This window comes from Chiloscyllium plagiosum, unplaced genomic scaffold (assembly GCF_037043375.1).
Source record: "Chiloscyllium plagiosum isolate Xiang-an unplaced genomic scaffold, Cpla_swu_hap1 HiC_scaffold_1, whole genome shotgun sequence".
NCBI lineage: Eukaryota > Metazoa > Chordata > Chondrichthyes > Orectolobiformes > Hemiscylliidae > Chiloscyllium > Chiloscyllium plagiosum.
In genome coordinates, this window is record NW_028270139.1 from 2,188,035 (window position 1) to 2,207,533 (window position 19,499).

Below are 19,499 nucleotides of genomic sequence, written 5' to 3' on the forward strand. Positions count from 1 at the left end.
CTTTGTTTTATAGAGCATAATCATCAATTTAAAACTGACCAGTAGCTTTCTGCTACTAATAGACATTTATCAAAATGTGATTGCTCATTTCTCTAATCTTCAGATCGTGGTGTGTCTCAACGACCATGAAAAAAGTCCATTTTTCCCGAATAAGAATGATGTGCAACATCCCAGTGACACATTAAAAAATATCTAGGCCATTCAGTTATCAACCCTTTCAGAGATTTAGGACATATCTATGGAGCAGATGGAATTTGAACTCAGGCTTCCTGGCTCAGAAGTAAGGACACCTCCACAGCACCTAACTAAATGGCCCATCTTAGTTCAATTATCCAATTTCACCTGACGAAAGCAGATTCACAAGTACTCCTGTTGAGGTATCACCAATACAATTGTCCAAGATGTGATCCAATTAAGCACACAGAAGCTTAAAATAAATCAGAGGTGGGAGGGGCGGGGGCTTGCTGGGTCTGTATTGTCTGCACTTTTGTATGTAACGGTATTGTCTAATGTACAAATGTCATTGTCACTGTCTTGTCATATGTGGAACTGGGATTTGAGGTTTGTCCTCCTCTCCCTGTAAAATGGTTGAACGGTAGGGTTCGGGGCCTAGCTTTGCTGCTCCTCTCCCTTGTAAAACTGCTGTCTTTTGTGTACAGCTGTCAATGTTTTTTGTAAACTGTTTTGTAATTTGTTTAATAAAATAAAAAAAAAATAAAATAAATCAGAACTGGCAAAATCAACCATGCAGTGAATGCATTTTTAAATTGACCCATAGAGATGGAACTGGGTTGCCCAATATTGTCAGAGATGTAAACACGTACACAATTAATAAAACAAGGGACAAAAACAATAACTGAACTAAAAAGAAAGTTATGAAACTAAACTGTAATATTACTCTCTCTATTTGTTAGACACTTGATTTTCTGCAGTGTCCACTGATGGCAGACTGTAAACCATCCGCCCACGAACAAAAGGGACAAGCAGCCAGAGATTGTCCTCTTTTAAATGGAGCCAGCTCAAAATGATGAGTTCAGTATGATATTCTTCAAATTCAACATTTCAGAAAGCATCAATTTCAGATATTATACTCTTGTTCAAGTTATTTGAAAGAATCAAAAATCAAATCACTGACCTTTATCTCCCGACCTGGCCCTGAATAAAAAGACCCACAATGTTGTGATGACAGATTCAAAGATTAGCGAGTGTAATGTGAACTGGTTCTGCTTGAGTTTAGAACTCAGGTCTGTACTCTTCCACACTCACATTGAGAACTGTTTCTTCTCGGCTTACATAGAACAAGAAAGTACTTTGATCCTTGGGATACAACATTTTCAAAACAGGACAATTGTTCTGTGTTCTCATCAGTTAAAAATAAATAGAAAGACAATGGAACAGTGGTTCATTGGTGATCACCTCAAAATGCAGTGCATCAGTTTGAAGTAAATTTAGTTTGATTTCAGAGTTCTCTGAAATAAATCAACATGCTTTTAGTCTCAGGCTAGCTCAAAAATTAATTTTACTAATACAAATGTAGATAATGTAGATCAACGACAAATCACTACAGAGTTGTCTCCTTTGTTGATTGCCTGGTTTTTAAATGCATTTTTACATTGGTGCAAATAGCAGATCCTGGAGCAGGAAATCTTAGAGCGTGTAATCTACATTATAAATCCCCAAATTTAATCTAACAAAGTGATTTATTATTTGTCTGGTTTGACTATTCCATAAGATGCATCCATAAAAATCACAGTATTATTCACTACGGGGCCACTAATTTACAGGTTAATGGGAAAATGAATGGAGTCACAGAAAACCATGGCCAAAAATGAAGACTCCCATAATTCCTGTAATCAACCTGACATTTTGAATGTTATAAAGTCATCATTCCTTCTAAACTCTAGAATATTCCCCTCAGGGCCAATAGATTGCACAAAAGCAGTTATTGTTTAAAATGTCCGCATCACACAGGCTATCATGGTGAAGGGAAACTAGAGGGAGCATTAGTGACAACTTATTATGTACAATATTAATTATCTTACAGCAACGTGAAAATAGAAATTATCTTGAAAATTATTAACATATTAGTAGGATCTCTAGACAAGTAATACCCATATTTCATTTTTAGTGTAGGACCCAATTTTTTGAGTGGTAACTAGTTTCTGAATGTGACAGGCAGGATGTGCATTTATTATACAAGCAGAAAGTGCCCTGCATTGTTAAGGTGAATATATCAGTGTGTAGTGACCAGGCTGGAACACAGGAGCAGTAGTTATTCAAACCTATTCTGTAGTTCAGTGTGATCATGTCTGATAGTATGCAATCCCATCCGCGTACTTTAATAACTTTGGCTAACAAAGGTCTCTTTCACTCCAATTTAAAGTTCATGTGCCAACACTTACAGTTACCTTTAGCAAAATGGGGTTATAACACATGTTTCAGGGATTCAGTGCCAGAGTGGTCTGCCTCTGCAATACCAGTTCCAAATGAAGCCTAGCAAATGGGCCCTGCCACAATGAATTTGCCAAAAAGGTCAAAAATATTTCTAAAACATCAGTGTAGAGCCAGGAGGAACAGGGCTGATTAGCTCCACCTACATTAAATAATGTGGGTCCTCTTAATCACTACCATTTACCACCTCAATCCAGCCATCCTCCCTTTCCAGTCCACTTCTCCACTTAGCCAATGGATGCTGTGATACTAACAATCATATATCTCTGCAAGGTTTCTGCTTGGAGAAAGTGAGGACTGCAGATGCTGGGGATCAGAGCTTAAAAATGTGTTGCTGGAAAAGCGCAGCAGGTCAGGCAGCATCAAAGGAACAGGAGAATCGACGTCTCGGGCCAAGCAGGTGTGCCAAGCAGGCTAAGATAAAAGGTAGGGAGGAGGGACTTGGAGGGGCGTTGGGAATGCGATAGGTGGAAGGAGGTTATGGTGAGGGTGATAGGCCGGAGAGGGGGTGGGGGCGGAGAGGTCAGGAAAAAGATTGCAGGTCAAGAAGGCAGTGCTGAGTCTGAGGGTTGGGACTGAGATAAGGTGGGGGAGGGGAAATGAGGAAGCTGTAGAAATCTGCATTCATCCCCTGTGGCTGGAGGGTTCCTAGGCAGAAAATGAGTCGCTCTTCCTCCAGGCGTTGTGTTGCCATGGTCTGGTGATGGAGGAGGCCAAGGACCTGCATGTCCTTGGTGGAGTGGGAGGGGGAGTTAAAGTGTTCAGCCACGGGGCGGTTGGGTTGGTTGGTGCGGGTGTCCCAGAGGTGTTCTCTGAAACATTCCGCAAGTAGGCGGCCTGTCTCCCCAATGTATAGGAGGCCACATCGGGTGCAGCGGATGCAGTAAATGGTGTGTGTGGAGGTGCAGGTGAATTTCTGATGGATGACCCCCCCCACCAATCCAACCTCCACTCCCAGCACCTTCCCCTGCAACTGCAAAAAATGCAAAACTTGCGCCCACACCTCCCCCCTCACTTCCCTCCAAGGCCCCAAGGGATCCTTCAAATTCCATCAGAAACTTTCTTTGACGTGGCTGCCCTATTCGCATCAATAAACAGCCAAAGAAACACTGGCCTCACTGCTAGACGAACCAAGGACACAAACACCTGACACAGCACTAACTCCATTAGCAAGGACAGCATCCTCAAACTACTAGACCCGTGCCTCACAGCCCACTGCATCTTCAATGACCAGATCTACAAAGAAATCAATGGGATACCCATGGGATCACCAATATCAGGATTCTTGGCAGAAGCAGTGATGCAGGGGTTAGAACAAACAGCCCTTCCCACAGTCCAGCCCAAGCTTTGGGTCCGGTATGTGGATGAGACCTTTGCCAACACGAAACTCAACAAATTAGAAGAAATCCAGCAACATTGTTACTGATAAAAAGTTCACCAAAGAGGAAGAGAACAAATATAGACTCCCCTTCCTATAGATGGGGAAGTAGAATGAAAAGCCAGTGGACAGCTGCTGACCAGCATCTACAGGAAAGCCACACACACTGACCAGACACTCAACCAAAGGAGCAATCATTCCAGTACCTACAAACTAAGCTGCATCAGGACATTATTTAAACAATCCACTGCAGCACCCAGGCACTATGAGATGCCAAAGAAAAACACCTATACAAATGTATTCAGAAACAACGGGTACCCAACAAGCGCAGTTTGCTGATTCTTACACAACAAACCTAAACAAGAAGACAACGCGCTCAGACTATAGCCAACCTGCCATATACTAAAGATATCTGAGATGAAGACCAGGCTACTCTGGCCCCTTGGCATCATGTAGCCCACAAAGCTACCAACAGACTGAAACAGCCCATGGTGAATTTAAAGGACTTCATACCAACAACCAGTAGAATGAACATTATATATAAAACACCCTGCAACAAACACTACATCGGACAGACAGGCAGGAAACTAGCCACCAGGATACATGACCAACTATCACTAGTATCCATACACACAGACAACGAGAGACACCAGTTCAACTGTGACAATACATCCATCCTAGGACAGGCTAAACAAAGAAACATCCAGGAACCCCTGGAGGCCTGGCATTCAAACCAGGACTCCATTAACAAGCACATTGATTTGGACCCCATTTGCCAACCTCTCAGAAACAGAACCGGAAGTGATATCACCCACCACAACAGGCCAAGACACACAAATAGAAAGTGGGACAGTACACCAGCGCTTCAGCAGAGGCTCACTGACGATGTTATCCAGCATGGTGATGAAACCTCTGAGAACAAACCTGCCAGTTCAGTGAGCAAACCTACAACCTGAACCACAACCTAAGCTACAAATCTTCACAAAACTTCAATTATTCCTTAAAGGGTTTTCATTTCCACTACCTTGTCCATTAGTCCATTCACATGCCAGCTATTTCGTTTGTGTAGAACTTCCTGACATCAGATCCCTATTTGCTTTCTGATAGTTTAACCTTGCCCTCCTTGTACAGTTTACTTTTCAATGGTATTCCATATTTACCTTTGGTATACTATTTGTGATCTTATGCATCTCTATAAAGTAATCTCACAATTAATTGCAAGACCAGGTTTTTGTTCCCTGGAAAGGGTGGTACCTTTATGATTTGGAGATGCCGGTGTTGGACTGGGGTGTACAAAGTTAAAAATCACACAACACCAGGTTATAGTCCAACAGGTTTAATTGGAAGCACTAGCTTTCAGACAACCACCTGATGAAGGGGCAGCACTCCGAAAGCTAGTGCTTCCTAATAAACCTGTGGGCTATAACCTGGTGGTGTGGGATATTTAACTTGGTACCTTTACTGCAGCCATGGGCAACTAGAAGATTCTCATATTTCTCACAGAGCTGCACCATGAACCTTCTTGCTTGAACCTTGAATTGTTCATAACCTTTTCAATCTAATAATGAGCTTTAAAATATAATGCTGTAAAACTACAGTTTAGATCAGCAGGCAGTTTTAGTTGTTTGACTGAGAAGCCAATAGCTCTGTAAATCTACATTGCCACATTTCAACTATATCGTACAATTCCACAAAGGCCAAATTTGAGAATCTGACCTTTTAAAACAAAATAGTTTTATAATAAAATGCAAAATGTGTGATACAAGTTATCAATCTTGTGGAAATTCTACAGTGCATCTGTATTTTAGTTCTTCAGCAGCAGACTGTACTTGGGTAGGTCTCTGTGGATACAGTGCTGATAGAAGAGACTCATCAGCAGTAGTGCTGTGCTTTGATGTTGTAATTTACAGTCGAACAAACATATTTTTGCCTACCATTGGGAAAGCCAGTGTACCGGTTGCTGGAGTACATGCTATACAGTATAATGTCACCTTGTGTAGTGTTCTCAAGAAATCGGCCCAGTGTTAGGTAACTACAAATCTGTGTTGGTGTTAACAGACTGAAAAAGGATATGTATAGCCATGTCCTCTTTTCCTGGAAACCGGACTCTAGACAGATATCTGACACCTTCTATTAAACCACTTTAATGGAAGAAACAAGAGATTCAGGGGTCACAAAGGTTCATTCATGAAACGAAGAGGAAGCCTTCGTTACACTGAACACTGAAGTACATTCATCTCGTCCATTGATCCAGCAAAGATGTTTCCCATTACTCCCTTACTAAAGACTCCATGTGTGACTTCCATCAATATCAAATTCCAATAACTCTGCTGCTCAGAAAGGAAATAAGTAAAAGGTCAGAGTCTGATCGGGTTAACACAAATTATATGGGCCAACAAAGGAGAAACAGTACTTCATTTCTTGCATTTTTTGAAGGTAATACAAGATATTAAAAAAAGCAAAGTCTTTGGTGAAACTTCAATCACGTTAGGAAAGAGGTTACCTACCTCTCACAAAAGGTGTGAAGGCAGGGAAGAACTTTAGGAATTTTGTAACGATCCAGACAGATGCTGCAGATCAGAAACTGTTTGTCGATCTGACGTACCACAGGACTGGTAATGGTCGAGCTGTCACTGGCCATCCTAAAGCACTGACATATGGGTCCAGTTTGCCCTCACCCAGCACACTGAAAGAAGAGGAGAGGCAAAGAAACAATAGAAATTAACTTTTTAAAAAGTTAAAACAAAGTTAACTCGCAGTTTAGTTCATGGATTTGCTTAACTTGTCACAACTACAAATTCAATAAAATCTTCTATTGAACAGATAAAACATATAATGATGTTAGTGGATTTTGAACAATACAACAGTCTGTGTAGGTTAACCAAGGAGAAATAATTTCATCAATGAGCCACACTTGTCAGTCTACCACAATTGATAGCTAATTAAATTACTACTACAATCTAACCGCACAAATATTAAAGAAATTGAGTCATAAGCCACCAGAATTTAATGTGATAAACAGTGTATTGTAGCAAATAGTAAGCTATTATGCTGAATAACAGATTATGAAGCAGTTTACTTCAAGTCCATTTACTGCTAGAGAATGCATTTTAACCCGACAAGTTGATGTGTTCAGTCTGCAAACATATTATTCTGTAACTGAAGAGTAACAAGGGCCTCTCCAACATGTTTACCAAAGCTCCCACGCATTCACTCACCCCTTCCTCCTCCTTGAATCACGATAGAGCTCCCGTGTCATCACCTCCACCCTGCCAGCCTCAATATTCAATGAATCATTTTCTGCCATTTCTGCCACTCCCAGCATGATCCCACTGAAAACATATTTGCCCCTTACCTCGCATTTCAGAATACTCTAGGGACTGTTCCCTCCATAATACTCTAGTCCACTTCACTATTCCCCAACACTGTGTAGGTCCTTTAGATGACAGTTGTCCATGCAAACCTGGCTTTTTACCTTCTCTCTCCTCTCTGTTCAGGTCCTCAAACACTCGTTCCATATGAAACAACGATGTGCAAGTATTATTTTGAATTCATTTTTCGTATTTGTTGCCGAAGATGTGTGCTCCTCCACACCAAGGAGATCAAACACTGATCGGGTAAACTGTGATATTGTAAATTTGTGGTAAATCCCCAGCAGTTCACAAACATGGGCCAAGTTGCCATTGGCCTGTCATTTTAATTCTTCATCTTGCTGCCACGCTGATCCCTCTGCTCTTGGCCAACTGCACTTTTCCAACGAAGCCCAATGTATGTTTGAGGAACAGCGCCCCAAATTTCACATGGGCCCCTTTTAGTTTATAACTGACCAGACTCAACATGGAGTTCAATTATTTCAGAGTGTACACTCTGTCTCTGCCCAATTTATTTTCATTATACAGTTTTTCTCTTATTTTCATTTCCACTTATTGACTGGGACACAGCTTTCATTTCTTGGTCCTTTTCCTTGGTCCATCATCATTCCTGTTTGTAAGAACATCTTCCTCCCTATCACAAATCTTCCTTTAGTCCTTGTTCATCCCTGCTTACTGAAAACCTGTTACATATCTAACTATCCCCCATTCTGATGAGAGGTCACAAACTGGAAAATGAACTCTTGTTTCCTTCTCCACGAATGCTGTCTGAGAGTATTTCAAGCATCTTTTTTGTTTGTTTAATCAAAAAGAGATTTGATTTAACTTAAGCCCAGAGTTCTCACATACAATACAGGGATTTAGTACATTCCAACATCTTACTGCTCAGTGATAGATCACTGCATGCAGAAAGATTCTTTCTCAATTTTGACTTTCACAACAGAAAAACGAAGTTCCTGCAGATGGATGCATGTAAACTCTAGCAGAGGGTATTGTGCCCACTCAGTATTGCAGAAGTGAACAGGCAATACAAAGGCAGTGACCACCCTATCCAAAGAAATTATTACTGTTCGTGCTATATCATAATAAATATTTGGAGCTCCTTTTTGAGAGTCTCTACTCAATAAACACTGACCTTCAATAAATTAAGTTGTAGCAGTTCTGGTCAATCACCATAAGTGAGTGTCACCACCACAATTGGCCCAATTAAGAGTATAGGAGGCATGCCAAGAGTATGTCGTATCAACCTGGTGATGCTACAACACAGGACTTCTTGCATGCCAAGCAGTGTAAGCAACATAATATAGCCAGAATTAAACAATGCCACAGCCAATGGATCAGATCTAAGCTCTGCAGTCCTGCCATATCCAGTCATGAATTGTGGTGGACAATGTTTTGGTTGTGTCAGGTTCATCATGTTTTCTGAAGGGTTTCTGGCCATGCCTTAACAAACTCGCCTCATTAACTGCATGGCACCGATGTCATCCCATTATCGCCTGTTACTAAGAGCCATTCTCGGAACAACTTGCCACTGCTGAGAGTTTGCCATAAAGTGTCTGCCAATCCTAGCACCTTTAAAAGTCATTACAGCATTTGGGACAAGAACAGTTAGTCCAGGACTGCCCTGCATTGTTCAGGATATTTGCCCTGGACATGAGAGACAAGGGAAATTTGGTATCCTGCATTTTGGGGGCAGAGACCTGGAGATCCTGCTAAATGGGTGATGCATTCCTACAGTGCAGACGACCACATGTAACTGAATGACCATGTCCAAGCTCCTTGACTGGTATCAGAGGCTGCACTTAACTTGACTGAGGACTGCTGACAAACATACTGGATTTGTATTTGTGCTAAACAGCACAGCATATGTCATGAGGGAACTTAGAAGCTTGCATATGTTGTATCCCCCCACTCCATGGCCAGTGGCAATGTGGCCAGTATCCATGAACCATGCCCTGAGATGCTGGTGCCTGGTATCCAATACAGAGGTCTTGGAAGAGGCAGTTCGTCAAAGTCACTAGGTAAGCCCCTGAATTCAAGTCAAGAATTCTCAGCATCTAGTTTGCTCACTGGATTTGGTAAAATAGGAAACTTCATATTAATGAGGTGAGATGTGCCATTAAGGTTATTAACCAGGAATAATCCCATGGAATAGGCAACTTGTCACTCCCTCGTGAGAGTCTTACCTTGACACTCAGAACCAGTTTAAAAGATGTAGTGAGTTGCTCTCAAAGTTAAGATAGGCCTTGCTGGACTTCTCACCCAAGACTGCCACATTTCTCATCATAGCCCGCATCATTCAAATCTCTGAATCTCCACTCCAGATTAAATGAAACTGCTTTATTCCTTCATTGGTTATTTTGAGTGTAGAAATTATCTGTGTCATTCTGTTCAATTCTGCATTACATATTTGGCACTTTGGTCAAAGAACTGAAAGTTAAGAAATACCTTGTGCCTTTTAGAGATTAATTTTTCACAATATACCATATTTTCCACCATTCCCAAATTAATCATAAAGGGGAATAAAATTACTTCATGTTTGCTTCTTTCTTTTGATAAAACTAGCAAACAAAGGGAAATTTGTTAAACAAGAAAAATTTGTTCCAATTCATCTTAATATTTTATTTAGTAATTTATTAGTGATGAAATTAATAATAAATTATTTTCACATTGAGAGGAAATTTTTAAAGATAGCACCTTGGATTTTGAGATGAGGATTTTGGCACTTCTTCTGGAAGCCAGAGATTAAAAGTAAAGCGTTTTGTGTTTGTTGGCTTAAAAAAAAAGGGTTATATTAAGTTCATTGTGATTGTTTACCTTCTGGTCATTCATCAGGCTGAACTTGAAACTGGCAAATAACTGGAAATCCAGACAAAATTAACCAACATGCAATTTGCCTCCATACTCATATTGATTTGAATTAAATTCAGTTTCTACTAAAGACTATCCAATCCAAGCAAGAGGCTTAATAAGTAATTATTACTGGGGCTGCATGTAAGGTATAAAAATTGGCACTCCCACAGCAGTGATACATACTGAAAAAATTAAATAGGCACTACAAGAGCGACAATTCTTATTTAATGCTGAGTCATAACACACAAAGTGAAGCAAATTGATTCTGACTACAAGAGAATAATATACTAATTCAGACTCTGATTTAGAATCAGACATACAAAACACACTTAGCTATTTTCAATTCCCAGTTACCCTTACCTGGCTTCCCTCCCTGCAAAACAATATGCAGGAATTGTGCTGGAGAGTCAGCAGTGATTTATTATTCACCAATAACAGATCAGACCTACCCTTAATTCTCAGAAACACATCATTCAAGAAAGAGTCCAGTACTTTGCAATCATCAAATAACTTCGAGCTCTTTTAGATAGCCGTTAGCCACAAGGTCTTGTTTCCAGTTATTGTGGAGTTTAATATATATTTCAGGCAATGACATGCAGTTTACTATCTGAAGTATAATCCTACCATAGTACTGCAAAGACATGTCTCGCTGCACGTAGTGATGTTCCATGTAGAGGACAGAGAAGGGAAGAAATAAACCAATGGAAACAGAAAAGTGGTGACCCTATTATCTGCTATGGCAATAACATTTCTAAGTCAGTAAAAAGCAGTGTTTTACTGGCCAGGGAAGACCCAGCAGAATTGAAACAAAATCAATTTTATTTAGTACATGTTTCTTGCTCTGTGCTAGGAGACTGCAGCAGATCAGGCAAAGTATGCTGGGATTGGGATGCAGTAGTCAGCCGCGATGAGATTTGCTGGTTTGCTGTAAATCATCAATCAGTACTCTTAAAGCTCCACCAAATCACTGAATTAGATCAATGGGATGCTATTATGGACTAAAATAACAAAGCTCTTCTGGACATAGCTGCTGTGGTACATCTATCACATTTCAACTGATCTTTTATATAAATACTTTACAAAGCAATGGGTTTAGGAGAACAATAGAATGTGCAATTCTTTGTTTTACGGCAACCACAAACAGAGAAAATGATTTAGAAAAAACTTTAATCCAGGGCTGTTAATGAATAATGTACTGCTGAGACCTACTTTTAGTCCTAATCTGCCTGTATTATCATGAAATGCTCAATATGTCATTCTCCTACAATCTGCAATCTATTTTGTATTCCAGTTTTCTACTTAAAGCTTCTCGATCCCAACCTGCAAACACAGTTGAATTTTTACATTGAATCTGTATCTGATGGGCTCTTTAAGCAATCTTTGTGACAGCCAAGTAGAAAAATTAACATATGATTGATTTCAACTTTTAAAGGTTGTTCGTTTTATCTCTATAGTTTGTTCAGTTTATACTTTTCTCATTTCATAATCTTTGCTTTCTTTCAGAATACTCCCTCCTTCATTTTCTTGGACTGGATTTCTTGCTGTTTCGTCTGGACTTGTAAAACCAAATGCCTTTGATAAAATGCTCCATGACAGAAGATTTTTTTCTCAATAAAATAGAATTCAATAGAAAACAGGCACCATTATGATTAACATATCTGTCAAATGTAGATCTTGTAAAGCTGCATCTAAATCAGATGGGAGGCGGTGACATAACATTAATGTCATTAACCTTGCAGTTCAGAGCCTCAGGGTAAATGTTCTAGGGAAATGGCGTTGAATCCCACAATGGCAGATGGTGAAATTTGAACTCAAAAGAAAAGCTTGTCTAATAGTGACCCCTTTAATAATAGTCTTAAAATCCTCTCAGGTTTAATATCTTCCTTGGGGAATGAAGTCTGTCATCCTTACCTGGTCTAGCCCACAACATACTAGTTGACTCTTAACTGCCCTCTGAGCAATTAGGAATGAGCCATAAACGCAGGTCTAACCAACAATTCCCACATCCCATGAATGAATAAAATAACTCAGGCATTGCTACCTCTGATTGAATACACTGATCTAACACTGTTTAATGGGTCACTGCAGTGGAAGGTAAAAGAAGTGTTAATGCAGCAGCTGTAGAGAAAGAGCTGCCATTGAACTGGCACTAATATGGTCCAATGTAAAATTGCCACAATATCAGCCAGTACATATTCAGATGTGTCCTGTCTCCAATTGGAATACCGGTTTTTGATGATTCAATAATTAATGAGCCAAATAAGCACAAAACCATTCAGAAGTCTGTCTGAGGTGGGTCGATATTTTTTATTCTATCTCGTGTTACAATCCTCCTCTCTGCATTACCCCCTCACTGTATTTGATGAAAGGATATGATATAGTTTTCTTTTCTTTCTAATGCCCCCTCCATCATAACAATAACAGATTTCAGCTCTTTTAAGATTCTCGTGCCTAATGCCACTGAATCCCACCAGGGCAGGAACATCTGCTCTGATCCATCATTCTTTTATTTGCCTCCATCACCAAACTTAATATCCTGTTGCATTGATATTACTGTACCAACCCCCCAATTACAGTACATAGTGAAACTGTTCACAACCCCTGTGGTCTGTTCAGTCAGATAGAACAATTTGTGATCTCAACTCCGACAGACTGTTACCATGGCAACTCACATGCTTGTTGGGAAAGGCGCCGCTGCGGTTACTGTGAGGTCACATGACCAGACAATGCGGCTTCATTCAGAAAGATGTGTTCCATACTTAATCTTTGCTTTTAATAATTTCCAAAATATGTATACCACTCAAAATCAATACCAGACTTACATCTGATACTGGTTACACGCAGGCAATTTTCCAAACCCGTTCTAAATTTTAAACTGAACACATTTCAAACTACTACAGAATGATACACAGCCATGGATTATGGATGACTCCTATCAGGCCTCCAAAATGTTTAGCAGTGCCTCAACAATTACAATACTAAAGAATGCATTTTCTTCTTCGGTTAGCTCAGTTGGCTGAGCGGCTGGTTTGCGATGCAGAGTGATGCCACTACACAGGTTCAATTCCATTACCAGCTGAGCTCACAGTGAAGGTCCCACCTTCTCAACTACACCCCTCAGAGTCCGATAACATTTCATGTTCATCAATTTTAATTCATATTATTTCAACAGAAACCTACAGAATCTGTAGACCACTTCTTGAGCCGATGTGGAGAAAAGGGCTCTCATTATAAGTTAGCAAACAAATTTGTTCAGTTGTTCATTGCATTCACTTCCATGGAAGTGTTCTGGAAAGAGTTTTTAGACAAACTAAAGACTTACAGCATCGAAGAGCGACTGAAGGATGGATATGAATATGAGATGATCCTCACAAGTCAGTAAAGCTTACAGATCCTAAGCACTCAACACAGTTGACACAAAACACTAAAACACTCAAAGATAGCAAGGCGTGTAAAAGGTGTGACCTTTCTGCATGCATAAAGGAAATGCCCAGCTTTCAATCAATTTTTTAAAGCAATTGACAGAAAAGGCCTTTGGCAGAGGCAGAAAGTGAGGTCTGCAGATGCTGGAGATCAGAGATGGAAATGTGTTGCTGGAAAAGCGCAGCAGGTCAGGCAGCATCTAGGGAACAGGAGAATCGACGTTTCGGGCATTAGCCCTTCTTCAGGAGGCAGTTCACTAGTGCAAAGGCTGATGTAATGACAAAGAGCCATACACTGATGCAGTTAGACTATGCGCAAAAAGTACCTTACTGCAACAATAAAAGCCATCTCGTCCCCGCCAGAAACCGGTGTCAGTTTACAGGAACATCTAGAGCAATATACAAAGAAACAGATCACCTTTGGCAGGAGCAGCTCAAACTTTGGAGATAAAAATAGAAATTGCTGGAAAAAGTCAGCAGTTCTGCGCTTAATCAGAGGTAAAGTTTTGGGTCAAGTGACCGTTCCTCAGAACTCCGAGTTGACTCTGATTCCTCTCCACAGATGCTGTCACACCTAGCAGTTTTTACTTTTGTCTCTGATTTACAGCATACACAATTCTTTCAGACTTTACTGAAACTTCAGCTTGAGTTCAAAGCAATGCTGGAGAAAATGACAGACTTAAAAACTTACTTAGAGATGCACAGCACACATAAGAAAAGTCACCCATGAGACAGTATCTTCAGAAATAAAAGTCAGTAATCATTCTGTAATGAAAAATTTCCAGCTAGATAAAACCCAAACCAAATCACCACTGAAGCAATCAGTGTACAGGCTTCCAAGAAAGCAAAAAAAAATCAGAACTGGACAGTTATTAAAGCAGGTTATCCAGGAGAAAATATACTGGATGAAGAGAAAGCTAAAATTCAGACTGTGAAATGGAAGCTTCAAAATCTGGACAAAGTTAAAAATCACACAACATCAGGTTATAGTCCAACAGGTTTATTTGGAAGCACTAGCTTTCAGAGCGCTGCTCCTTCATCAGGTGGTTGTGGAGTATAAGATCATAGGACACAGAATTTATAGCAAAATACGATCTTATACACCACAATCACCCGATGAAGGAGCAGCGCTCTGAAAGCTCGTGCTTCCAATTAAACCTGTTGGACTATAACCTGGTGTTGTGTGATTTTTAACTTTGTACACCCCAGTCTAACACCAGTACCTCCAAATCAAAATCTGGAGCAACACTTAAGGAACAAAATGATAAATGGCAAGAAGATTTGATTCAATCCATCAATCTCTCTCTAGGAAAAGAGTCAGTGGTGAATCTTGAGCAAACTTTGGCTGTCAGATAAGCAACTTCCTTTTGAAACGATGTCCGTTATATTTTACTTTGTGTTTAAAGGGTTCCTACAGGAGTTGGGAGGTCATGTTGTGACTGTACAGGACATAGTATAGGCTATTTTTGGAATATTACATTCAATTCTGGTCTCCCTGCAACTTCCTGTAAAAGATGTTGTGAAACTTGAAAGGGTTCAGAAAAGATTTACTAGGATGTTGCCAGGGTTGTAGGGTTTGAGTTATAGGGAGAGGCTGAATAGGCTGGATCTATTTTCTATGGAGCGTTGGAGACTAAGATGTGACTTTCTAGAGATTTTTTAAAAATCATGAGGGGGCATGGATAGTGTGAATAGCCATGGTCTTTTTTGCATGCTACCTCCCCAAGACTAGAGGGCATAGTTTTATGGTGAGGGAGAAAGATTTAAAAGGGATCAAAGGGGCATCTTTTTCATGCAAAAGGTGATGCATGTATAGAATGAGCTGCAGAGGAAGTGGTGGAGGCTGGTACAATTACAACATTTAAAAGGCATCTGGCTGAGTACATGAATATGAAGGGTTTATAGGGATAGGGCATGATTGACTTGGACTGGAGGGTCTGTTTCCTTGCTGTACATCTCTTTGACTGTGTGCTGTGCAATTGTGCTGCAACTCTACCTTGTTGTCAGTCTGCTTTGTATTTGCAAGTTGCACACACAAGAATCAGTTATAATGTCTGCTTTGTAACTTGTAATGTGGTTTATTGTTTTAAGTAAACCAACCCATGGGAGTTAAACAATCTCTGATGAGTGATTTATTATTAGATCATTATAATTTACCGTGACTCTTGGTATATCGGTACCTCACAAGTTAAGCAAGGCAGTGTTGTGCTCATGGGTGACAATGGCAAATCATGCAGGAGCATGAGCTAACTCTGCCTGCACTGAAAAGTGTATTAAACATTACTTGGGACTTCTGTTAGTACATACGTTCCTTTTGTGATGGAACTATGTTTACCATAAATACATAACATTCAAATTGTATAATTAGAGCAGATTTTTGAACATCTCCTAAAGATAACATAGCAACAAAGAGTAAAATATGCTAAATACTTTAGAGTAGTATGAATAAACAGCAATGTGAGTCTTGATATTACACCATGATATTGGCAAATAAATACTTCATACATTAATATAAAAGCCTTTAGGCACTTTCATTAATATCTGAAATAAGCATCTCTTTTCAACTTGGAGAACAGGATTGATCTGGATGTGAGTAGACTGATTTACATTAGTCACTGGGGAAGGAAGACTCATTTGAAGATCGATCCAAAGCTGACAAAGAACAGATTGAGCTATTTTTATCTAAGCAACTGGGTTAACAAGTCTAGCAATAATTAAAAAGTACACCGTTTCTCTTCATTTTTATAAAAGGGAGAAAGGGTTTGAGATTATGCTGTAACTATGAGTGTAACTTCAACATGAGCTTAAAACACAATATCCACTAGCCACTCCACTGGGACACACAGAAAATTGCAGCCTCTCCCTGCCGGATGCAGGGGTGGGCTGCACAGAAGACCTGCCTCTGTGCATTATGACTGTGTCAAAGTTTAGTTAAAAATAAGAGAAGATGAAAAACACCCTCTAGATTCCAAATTTCACAATCCCTCCCTCGCCACATATGCCCCATGCCAATCCATACCAACCCACAGTGTCTCATCCCTCCATGCCAAACTACTGTTCCATGCCAATTCCCAATGGCCCTTTTATGACTCCTAAACTAACTCATGCCAACCCTTTGCCCTTACACCCACCATACCAATTCACCTTCAATACACCTTAGTATCTATGCAGATATTGGACAAAATAAGGTTTTATTTAATAAAGTTGTAAGTGAGTATTACAGACTGCACTATATGAAAAAAAAATCATTCACGAAAAGACCAATTTGCTACATTTACATTACTAAAAGGAGATAGGAAGTTGCAGATTTTTTTTGTGTTGCACTCATCACAATTAGGACTCAAGAAACACACTTGAACACAGAGACACCATTTTATAAAGCATGAGAAGTGGATGTTGATTGGTTGGGACATCATTGCCATGGAGATGCAGCACAAGCTTTTAACTGTCAATCTTAATTCAGGTAACAGCCATGTAGATTCTGATTGGTCAGGCTGTTGACATGGGGATGGAGCAGTGATTGGCTGTCTCAATGACCCCCTTTTTTGAAAAAAAATTGCAATGTATGTATAAATTCTTTTTGCCTACATTAAACAGGATGCTATGTATTAATACACAAAGCCTCTAACACATGCAAATGCATCAGGCTGCAAGCCTGAACAGACTACTACGACAACTAGGACTCATAACAGCACACAAACCAACAGCCACTCTCAGACAACAACTCACCAGGACAAAGGACCCAATACCCAGCATGAGCAAAACCAACGTAGTGTACAAAATCCCATGCAAGGACTGCACAAAACACTACATAGGACAAACAGGAAGACAGCTAACGATCCGCATCCATGAACATCAACTAGCCACGAAACGACACGACCAGCTATCCTTAGTAGCCACACATGCAGATGACAGGCAACATGAGTTCGACTGGGACAACCCTACTATTATAGGACAAGCCAAACAGAGAACAGCCAGGGAATTCCTAGAGGCATGGCATTCATCCACAGATTCAATCAATAAGCACATCGACCTGGACCCAATATACCGGCCACTGCAGCGGACAGCTGGAACTGACAACCGGAAGTGGCAGAGACAAACCACTATAAATGCCGGAGGAAACAACATAGAAGCACTTCACAGGAGGCTCCCAAGCACTGAGGATGTCCCCTGACAGGGGACAAAACGTCTGCAACACAAATTCCCAGCTCGACGAACAGAACTACAACAACGAGCACCCAAGCTACAAATCTTCTCACAAACTTTGAAGTTATCTTAAATTTTTTTCCAGTGTAACTATTAGTGGAGTCTGAATTACTTAATAAAAGATCTTCAATAGAAGAATCACATCCAATGGTGGATATACTTTTCTGAGGCTTCTAGATTTCTAGTCCCCGCCCTCACCCCCCCAATACCACTCCCTAACCATCACCCCATTGAGATGGCAGAATCCGAGGTCCCTGTAGATTTCCTTCTTTCACTAATAGAACAGGCAGCAGACTGCTAGGCACAGAAGGTACATAAACACACACACACTGCCGAACTTATTAGCTATTGTAAAACAAATACAAAATCAACTCACTTAAAGACAACTGCTTCCAAATACTTGTATTAAATGAAAAGCAAACAGTAGGTGCACAATTAAAAAAAATCACACAACACTAGGTTATAGTCCAACAGGTTTATTTGGAAGCACTAGCTTTCAGAGCGCCGCTCTTTCAACAGGTGATTGTGGAGTATAAGATTGTAAGACACAGAATTTATAGCAAAAGTGTACAGTGTGATGCAACTGGAATTATATATTGAATAACACCTGGATTGTTTGTTAAGTCTCTCATCTTTTAGAATGACCATGTTCGTCTCAGTTCTTTCAAATATAAATCACAGAACTCTTTTAAAAGCTACATTCTCAAGTGAACTTTAACAATTGGTGCCATGTCGGCCCAGATAATGCATTGAAGGTGTGAGCTGCCCTGTGTGAGACTGTCTGTGCCACAATGGTCAGACTGACTCTAATCTAAAAAAATGGATTTACAGAATCTTACATGGATTCATGCAGTTTTTGAGCAAAGTAAAATGCACAGACAGTCTCACACGAAGCTAACACCTTCAATGCCTTATCTGGGCCGACATGACATCAATTGTTAAAGTTCTCTGTTTAACCATCAATAAACACGTTGATTTGGACTCCATTTACCAACCTCTGAGAAAAAGAACCAGAAATAATATCACACATTGTAAGACACCGGAGGCTCACTGATGATGTTACCAAGCATGGTGACAAAATGTCTGAGAACAAACCTTCCAGCTCAGCGAGCAAATTTACAACCTGAACCACAATCTGAGCTACAAATCTTCACAAAAAATAAAAGAAATGTGTATGTTAGCTCTTATTATATTCCAAGCAGCATGTAAGAGTAAATACATTCTCCTACAATTATAGAGGCATTGGAGAGGCCACAATTGAAATCCTGCCTACACGCTTGGTCTCCCAGCCGAAGGGAAGGCATACAAGAGAGTACAACAAAAGTTCAACAGACTTAATTCCGGAAAAGAGGGGATTGTCTTGTGAGAAAAGATTGAATAAAAAATGCCCATATTCCTTTGAGTTCAGAAGAACGGGAGATGATCTAATTGAAACACGAAAATTCCCGAGAGCTTGACAAAGTAGCTGCTGAGAAAATGTTTCCTTGGACCGGGGAATCTAGAACATAGGGTTCACAATCTTTGAATGGCAGGGAAACCACTCAGGACTGAGACAAGGAGAAATTACTTCGTTCAAAAGGATTGTGATTTTCCCAGAGAGCTGTGGATGCTTCATTATTTAATTTACTCATGATGTGGATTGGTGGATTGTTTTAGGTGCGGGGATATAAGAGTATTGTATGGGGTATGTTAGGGGTAATGGGATAATGCTGGAGGGTGGAGTTGAGCTGGAAGATCAGATATGATCTTGATTGATAACAGAGCAGCTTGAAGGGCCAGGTGAGCTAATCCAGCTCCTATTTTTTATACTTATCTGTC

The 19,499-nt window shown here is 40.1% G+C and overlaps 1 protein-coding gene and 1 pseudogene across 8 annotated transcripts in view; one reads left to right on the forward strand and one right to left on the reverse strand.

Annotated features, from left to right (window-relative positions):
- The window catches only part of trim2a (tripartite motif containing 2a), a 170,728-nt gene that overhangs the window by 51,967 nt on the left and 99,262 nt on the right, over positions 1–19,499 (reverse strand). For 7 of the 8 annotated variants that reach the window (XM_043700083.2, XM_043700064.2, XM_043700072.2 and 4 more), the window contains exon 2: positions 6,337–6,515. In XM_043700083.2, coding sequence (XP_043556018.2) covers positions 6,337–6,470 — 134 coding nt within the window. In that variant the 5' untranslated portion in view covers positions 6,471–6,515. Of the gene's footprint in view, positions 1–6,336; positions 6,516–10,677; positions 10,833–19,499 lie in introns of those variants that run through there. The other variant, XM_043700078.2, reaches the window with a different exon arrangement.
- LOC148152054 (uncharacterized) overlaps positions 1–19,499 on the forward strand; it is a 121,249-nt pseudogene that overhangs the window by 12,716 nt on the left and 89,034 nt on the right.